This window comes from Bison bison, unplaced genomic scaffold, assembly GCF_000754665.1.
Source record: "Bison bison bison isolate TAMUID 2011002044 unplaced genomic scaffold, Bison_UMD1.0 scf7180017864516, whole genome shotgun sequence".
In the NCBI taxonomy this organism is placed as follows: Eukaryota; Metazoa; Chordata; class Mammalia; order Artiodactyla; family Bovidae; genus Bison; species Bison bison.
Genome location: NW_011495069.1, coordinates 3,005,186 through 3,013,363, shown reverse-complemented (window position 1 = coordinate 3,013,363; position 8,178 = coordinate 3,005,186). Strand labels below are relative to the sequence as shown.

At 52.3% G+C, this 8,178-nt stretch overlaps 2 protein-coding genes across 3 annotated transcripts in view; one reads left to right on the top strand and one right to left on the bottom strand.

Annotated features, from left to right (window-relative positions):
- Nucleotides 1-385: 385 nt before the first annotated feature.
- On the bottom strand, nucleotides 386-7,084 carry UBXN10 (UBX domain protein 10). 2 transcript variants are annotated; one of them, XM_010829961.1, is made up of 2 exons: nucleotides 6,885-7,084; nucleotides 386-3,378 (listed from the first exon to the last, which is right to left on the bottom strand). In XM_010829961.1, exon 2 carries the CDS (start codon nucleotides 3,361-3,363, stop codon nucleotides 2,518-2,520), a length of 846 nt encoding a protein of 281 aa, XP_010828263.1. In that variant the 5' UTR covers nucleotides 3,364-3,378; nucleotides 6,885-7,084; the 3' UTR covers nucleotides 386-2,517. The 2 variants fall into 2 exon arrangements, with proteins under 2 accessions (XP_010828263.1, XP_010828264.1); XM_010829962.1 differs by having other exon boundaries at nucleotides 6,904-7,084.
- A 698-nt stretch (nucleotides 7,085-7,782) lies between these two features.
- Nucleotides 7,783-8,178, top strand: part of PLA2G2C (phospholipase A2, group IIC) — a 27,912-nt gene continuing 27,516 nt past the window's right edge. Inside the window, exon 1 of the mRNA XM_010829958.1 lies at nucleotides 7,783-7,991. The gene's annotated coding sequence lies outside the window, so the exon portion shown is untranslated. The remainder of the gene's footprint in view (nucleotides 7,992-8,178) is intronic.

Here is an 8,178-nt window from a genome sequence, read left to right as displayed (position 1 = left end):
CTGGGAAATCCCATGGACAGAGGTGCTGCGGGCTACGGTTCATGGGGTTGCAAAGAGTTGGACACGACTTAGTGACTAAACCACCACAGTGCTCTGCTATGAGCTGAGATCAGCAGCTTTGGGAAGGGGAGACATCTGGAGTGCCTGGGAAAGAAGACGTGGAACTCATAGCAGAGCCAAGTGCTTTGCCAAGGAGAAAACTGCAGACCGGGTCCATGCAGCTGTCTGTCCACGAGCCAAGTGTGGTGGCTGAAGTCTTGGGCTGAACTAAGAAGACGCACTTCTCTGCCAACTCATTTTCATGTACATTGACTTTTAATGTTAGCACTGTCCTGTCTTGTCCCCTCTCACACACACACACAAAAAGCCTATTAAGGAGTTTCAAATCTAGCTTTATTAACAGATCCCCAAAAATACTAAAATATTTCTATGCTTTATGCTTTCCAATTTTTTCCCACCACCCCAAAACTCTAAGCTAGTAGCAGCAGCAAATCCCCAAGTGCACAACATTCTAACTCCTTCAAGCATGCTCCATTTCACTGCAGTTTTCTAAAGATTTCCTGCCTGGAGAAATTACCAAGTCCCAGGTGGGTGGGATTTTATTCTTACCACAGAGTAGGTGTGATTTCGTGGGAGGCTCTTCCTCTAGCCTCCGAAATCAGAGGCAGAGTTCTGTGCTCCAGTCCTGGGTGGGAGGCGAAACTCCTGGACTGTGAGTACCAGGCATGAGTTACCTGGCCCCTGGCCCCTCTGCATGGTCAGTGGCCAGAGGATGTGGCCAGTGGCGGGGGCCTGACCAAGGCACTGCCCGCCCTGGCTGACCTTTGCAATCAGAGGAGTGGCTAACCAAAATGGCATTAAGAAATGTTGCAAAACATTCCAAAATAGCCTATTCTAGAATGATCTGGGTGGTGTGGGATGCAGTTTGGGACAAGGCAAGCCTTATTCAGAGAAATGATGCTGGTGTTAATCTCCAGGGCTGCGTTATCGCTTTGCTGGAAGTAACATTTCCAACTGCAGGCCTTATCTATGCATAAGATGCACCTGGTTTTGGTTTGTTTTGCTTTTTTGGCAGCACGTGGGATCTCAGTCCCCTGACCAGGGATTGAACCCACGCTCCCTGCATTGGAAGCCTGGAGTCTTATCTGCTGGACCACCAGAGAAGTCCTGACATGCACTTGCTGCTGTGCTTCTGGAAGTCCTGCCTTCTCTGTGTACCTAGCAAGTGGGGGTGCTTATCAGTACTCAGGGCTTCCTGACAGCAGGGCTCTGGGAGGACAAGTGTTCCCCGCTCTGAATGGTGATTTGGCCATAAAGGGGATCCAGATGCGACATGGGAGCCTTGCTGAGCTCACCACACGAGGAAGCTTTGGCAGATTTCCACGTCAGCACTTCAGAGCTGGAAAAACAAGGCTTGGGGGCCTGCCACACAGCTGCAGGTGTCATGCTGATCAACCAGACACTTACTTGGGCACGTGGTCTCAGCACAGGTGCAGCAAAGCGACGCCAAACCCAGGCGCCCTCTCCCTCCAGGGGATTCTAATTCGGAGAACGGGGCACCTGTGTTAGCTCCAGGGCGTTTCTGTGCTTGAAGTTGGGAGACCCTGACACTGGGGGATAAAACAGAATATCCACACCCAGATCAGCCAAGGGGGCCTTTCCTACAAACTTGTGCAGACTTGTGGGTTTTTGTGTCGTTTAAAAACAAACAATACCACCACTGACAAATGCCAAGGATGTCAGATGCTGCTGGCTTTTCTCAGTTTTGGGGAAATTTTGTGCACAGAGAGCAGCTACCCAAAATTGTAAACCTGGTCAGACTCTGTTAAAAATATTAAGTGGCTCCTGGCTACTCGCTGCTTATGGAAGGGATTTATTTTCCAGCTCTTGGGCTCTCTCGGAAATGTTGATGTGCTGGGGGATCTGTATTAGCAAAAGACCTATTCTTTCCCCTGAAACCACCTCATACGAACGGTAATCCCCGAGAACTCAAGCCACCCAAGCCTGGCAGAGGGGCTGCTCCCCAAACAAGGTCAACTGCCTGCTTCTTAAAGATGCCTGCAAGAAACGCAAATGCCAGTGCAGTACTTCCTCACCCCTGGTTATTTAACAGGCCAGAATCCTCTCTGGGAAGTGTTTAATCCTGCATCAAATACAGAAAGGCGAACCACTGGCTTCAAGCGAATGCAAGTTCATTGTAAAGGCAACCAGGTGCTCCAGGAAGGACCTGAGCAGCAAAGGAGGCCTGGGCACAGCTCTTCAGGGAACAGCCTTGGTCACTTGCCAGTTCACTCCAGCGATGGAGAGAACTGAACAACAGGAAGAGAATCTTCTTAACGCATTTGGTGCGTGTGTAGATTTCATGGCTCCGAAGAAGATGCTTGGAGGGCGGGCATCCCAGGAGCCGCAGGTGCACCAGGTCCATATGGCACTTGGAAGCAAGCTGCTGGGGAGGCTGTGGCACCCATGCACGCGCCTCGCTGAGACACCCAGGACCCCGGTTCGATGGCTGCGGACTCAGGACCAACCTTCCCCCTCTTCCTGGGAGATGCCCAGCACCGACTTGTTGGGGATTCCACAGTCCTGCAGAGACTTGCTGAGGTCAGAGAAACGTCTCCTGGGCACGCCCATCATTTCAATGCTGCAGTGTCGGTAGGCAGCCTTGTTCTCGTGTTCGGCCACGGCCACGACGGTCTGCAAGGCATCAGCTGGCCGGAAGTGGCGGACGAACCTTCGGCCTGAGGGTGAGCGGATGGCGAGCAGCAGTCTTGGCTCTTGATCTGATGGCTCTTCCAGGTCTCCGGCCCTGGAGGAGGTCTGTCTCTCGGTCCGCACGAGGACTCTCCTCTCTGGGGAACAGGTTTGAGCCTGGGGATCTTTTTCACCCATCTTCATGGTGCAGGCCTCCTCCTGGGAAAGAACCTGGGCGCTGCTGAGCTGCAGGGAGCCGGCCTTCTTAGCGACAGTCTCCAGGGCGCCCTCCTCCAGGGTCCTCCTGTTGATGGAAGGGAGGACTGGGTATTTATTGAGGGAAGAGGATGCCCCAAAAGGCGCCTGCTGCAGCAGCTCCGGGATCTCGCCAGGGGCTCCCTGATCTGGGGATCCGGGGGTGCAGGCTCCGGGTTTCTGGCTGCTCGGCGACTCGCAGGGAATTGCTGGAGGTAGAGAAGCTGGGGCACGGCCAGAACACCCCTCCGTGCCCAGGCGCTTGTGCAGTCTTGGCCGAGTACGTCCCTTGGCGGACTTGGGCCTCGTGACATGCATGTTTAGTGAGTCTGGCTGCCAAGGGAAGCTGTCGGTCGCCGTGCTGCCAACAGGGCTACATTCAGCGGGGGCTATATTCACAGGGGCTTCGGTGGCCATGGCTTCTCAACAGCCCTAAGGAAGCAGGAGAAAAGAGAAGGCCATGGGTTAAATGTTCTGGGACTCTGGACCTGAGCCGTCCCACTCCCCAGGGGCCAGAATAATGACCAGCCACAGTGGGGGCAGGGGGAGGGGTGGTACAGAGCAGCTTCTCTCTAGAAGCTGCAATTCATTCATTCATTCATTCACTCCAGGCATTGGAAGGTATCAGCGAACCCAAGTCCCTGCAACTCAAAATATTATAGTGAGAAGAGACTGGTGTTAAACCCACAGCAAATAGATCTTTTGAAAGAGCAACAACTGCTATGACAAAAATAAAAGTACTGCACCAGAGAGAGCCTGGGCTTCCCTGGTAGCTCAGTGGTGAAGAAACCGCTCGGGATGCAGGAGACTGCCTACGACGCAGGAGCGCTTAGCTGCTCAGTCATGTCTGACTCTCCAACCCCATGGACTGTAGCTGACCAGGCTCCTCTGTCCATGGGATTCTCCAGGCAAGAATACTGGAGTGGGTTGCCATGCCCTCCTCCAGGGGATCTTTCCAACCCAGGGATAGAACCCAGGTCTCCCACATTGCAGGTGGATTCTTGACTAGAAGTCTGAGCCACCAGGGGTTCCCTTTGTTCCAAAGAGGGCAAGGAATCCTGTTCGGTTGCCCAGCCAGGAAACCACGCTCAGCTTCACTTAAGACTTGAAAGCTAGACCCACAAGCGGTGTGCACTCCTTACAGAGGAGGGGCCCAGTCCTCACTGGGGAAGAGCCCCTCTCTGCCACCCCGGTTTTCCCTCCATCCTTTCCTCCCTCTTTTCCCATCTCCTCAGAGCTTCTTTTCATTCAACCTTGTGTGGCTCGGTGCACGTCACTTCATGCAATGACCCTCTGCTGCCCCCAGTCACCAGGCTAGGTGAGGAGAGGAGACCCCATTGCTGGTCCGCTCACTGGCCAGAACTCAGGGAGGATTCGGCTTCCAGACCGGGGTCGGCAGTCCCTTTCCATAAATGGCTGGAGAGTAAATATTTTTGGCTCTGTGGGCCACAGTCTGTCACAGCTACTCATCTCTGCCTGTGTAGTGTGAAAGCCACCATCGACAGTGTGGAAATGAACGGGTGTGGCTTTGCTCCAAGAGAACTGCCTTTATGGACACTGGCATTTGAATTTCGTATCGTTTTCATGTGGCACGGAAGAATCTTCTCTTTTTCTCAACCATTAAACACGGTTGTTAGCTCGTGCTTAGCTGCTCAGTCGTGTCCGACTCTGTGCAACCCCACGGACTGCAGGCTCGTCGTGCTCCTCTGTCCATGGGGATTCTCCAGGTGAGAGTACTGGAGTGGGCTGCCATGCCCTCCTCCAGGGGATCTTCTCGACCCAGAATAAACTCAGGTCTCCCGTGTTGCAGGCAGATTTTTTACTGTCTGAGCCACCAGGGAAGCCCTGTTAGCTCATGAGCCACACAAAGTGTGGGGACTCTCTCTGGTGGTCCAGTGATTACGAATCCACCTTGCAACGCAGGGGACGTGGGTTTCATCCCTGCTTGGGGAACTAAGATTCCACATGCCATGGAGCAACTAAGCCTGCATGCTGCAACCAGAGTCTGTGCACCGCATCAAAGATCCCACGTGATGCAACCGAGACCAGACACAGCTAGATAAGTAAACAAACAAACAAAACAGAAAGGAAGAGTGAAGCCCCAAGGCCATCAAGCCAGCCTAAGAAACAGAACCCAGGTCCGTAATACCCAGTTCTCAAGGACCAAGCTTGGCCTCTCCCCCACCACCGATCACGTTCTGTTTCTTTGGTAGCTGTTGACATTTCTGGTACATTGCTTTCTTCATCTATAGGAGTAGCTGCGTGACCTTGAAAACATTATGTAACTAGCTCTAAACCTTCGTCTCTTTGTCTGCAACAGGAGGACAGTAATATGAGGCAGAGTAGGTAAGGCCATAAAAACCAGACTTGTAAAGGCTTCGGCTTTCCTACTTTTGGTTTCCTGTTTGTTTAGTGCTTTCAATTATTTAAGGTCCCAAAGTCTTACCAGCTGCCTCAGAGTTCTTCTCCAGGGGGTCCTGCGGTGGGTCCCCTCCCAGTCACCTCTCACTAGCTGGGTGACTCACGGGACGCATGTCTACCCCCTCACTGCTCAGAAATGCCAGAAGGTGGACTCCAACGAGCTACTGCATATGCAACTGTCTCCAAAAAAGTGTTCTCATGTGTCCCTTCTTCTCCCACATTTTATTTATTTATTTGTGGCCACACCACAAGGTGTGCGGGATCCTAGTTCTCTGAGCACAGATCGAACCTGGGCCCTCAGCAGTGAAAGCACATGTCCTAACCGCTGGACCACCAGGGAGTCCTCCCAGTCCCACACTTTAATCATATACTTACTTCTCACTGACTTACTCCAAGCTGCCTTCATCACACAACCCTGAGTGATTCAACTCAAGCCTCTTAGTTCTGCACCCCAGTATTCCCATTCTGTGCATATTACTATCACTGCCTAATTTGAGGGTGTCTGGCCTTCCTCGCTACTAAAACCACAGCTAAAACAAACACGCAACATTCCTATGTATTCCTGAAGTCCTACTCAGCTCAAAGTCTGCTCTGTCTTAACTGCAAGGCCCTTGTGTGTACTCCACTCTGCTCACAGCCTGAGCCTTTCCACACTCCCAAGTTCCCACTTCGTCTTTCACACTCAATCTGGCTGCTGGGGAGTTTGGGAGCCTTCTCGGCATTAAAAAAAAGAAAAAAAAAATGCCTGCCCAACTCCTTGTTAATTTAATCTATTTTCTGATCAACTGTGAAGAACGTGGGGTTTTTTCCCCTTCAATTTTAAAGCCTTTCACTTGTAATTAAGCAGCTCTGCAGCTGAACTCAGGGCGGCACAGGAAGGTCAGAACTGCCCAACTGTTCTGCCAAAGAGAAGCTCAACTGGGAAGCCGACTCCCCCCCTCTGCCCACCCTCCCCCACTCAAGGAAGGGCTATTAATTCGCCACAGCTTCTACAGAATTATCACAGACTTGGCTTCTAACTCCCACACATGCCTGGGGAAGGTTTAACTGTCAGTAAGTTTGGTAACTTAGAAACCTCTTCCTTAACAACTTTGATGGGGAAAGTCATGTGTTCTCGCAGGCTCTCTGCTGGATTATTTTTAACAGTAAAACTTGACTGTGTGCATGCACTTTCTATACCTTTTGGTGCTATATAATTATCCATGTTCAGGGGGTGTCATAGTCAAGACACCCTGGTCATAAGATAACATGACTTTGAGCTATCTCAGAGGGAAAAAAATCCTCAATTATGACTAATTCCTCTAAGCCCACTCATGGTTATTTAGAGATTAACACCTCCTTCAGGTAAAAGCGTTCCATCGAACCTGCTTTCATAACCCTCTGCCTCCTCGCGAGTGCAGGGACCATCTGCTACGTGGAGGGAACACCAGCTCTCCCCAGCTTCCCCCGCAGGGAGAGGGGAGGTGGGGGAGACAGGTGTCTGGGGACCTGGGCCAGCGGTGCCTTTAGAGTCTCACCTTGGGTCTCACACTCTACCTGGGAGGCTTCTGCCACAGCCGTCGTCAACCCTGCTCAGCTCAGCTCACCACCTCTGGGCCTGGCACACTCTCAACCACAAAGTGATTTTTGACAGGATCTAGGCGTAGGCTTCCGTCAAGCTGCCAGCTGAATAGGCAAGTGGCCTGTTTACTTAAAACATAATAGCTGTACCCAGAGGCCTGCTAGGAGTCAGAAAACAAACATTGATAACTGTTCCCAAGGAACCGCCAAAGGACAGGTGCCCATTTCTTAGGATTAATTACCAAATCAGCTGGAAAGAAGGAGAATTTGTACTGGAGAAGCTAAAGTCATATTCCTGCTTCCCAAAGGTTCCGACCTCCCCCTAGCAGGTCAAACCACCCTATATCACTCACAACCCAAATCTAAGCCTACGATAAATGCAATAAAATAATAAGCACCCACATACCATCTGCTGGTATATACCAAGAATACATACATTTGTTTTGAATTGGTCTTCTAAAAATGTTTATCAGTTAATACTCTCCCCTGCCAATTCCCACCCCTCCTTGTGAAGATTTCAGGATGAAAACACTCAGAAGAATCAGGAGAGGACAGTTGGCCTGAAAATGAGAACACTTTGGTACCATTCCCAGTTCTGCCCGGGACTAATGATTAGAATACACTGTCCTGTGCAGAGAGCCACGTTCAAAAGCGGGGAGTGGAGAAACCGGACCACAGGGCCACCAAGTGATCAAAGGTTTGGAAAAGGAATTGGGGATGATTCCAACAGCAGTGAGGAGCAGGGATCAGGGGTTGGTGGAGCGGAAGAGCTCAACTCTTTCCCAAGTACAGGCAGCTCCAGAAGGAAGCTAGCTTGGGCAGCAGGAGCAATGTGGGAGGAGGGGCAAGAAAGAGCCTCTAGAAAGTGCCAGTTGACTTGGGTGAAAGAGCACTGGTCTGGGGGAGGCTCAGAGCGGGTTCCGGCCTCTGCCCGTGTCACAGGACGTCCGCCTGTCCCTCAGTCTGCGTCCGGTCTGTACTGCCCAGCCAGGAGGACATGGCCCAACGGTTTCCAAGGCCCCTCGGCTTCAACAGAGCCCGGGAACCGTCCCATTCCGGCAACGGTGAGCTCTGGCCAGCTGGGCTGGCTTTGCCCCTGGGGAGTAGCCCCTTCCCTCCTGGAACCGCAGCCTGTCTCCCGGGGTTCGCCCCTGGGCCCTGCTCTGGGGAGGCCTTCCCCGGGGTCGGGGGATGGACGAGCCCTCCGGGGCTCGAGTCTGGCCCCTCCAGGCCCCCGGGGAGGCAGAAGAC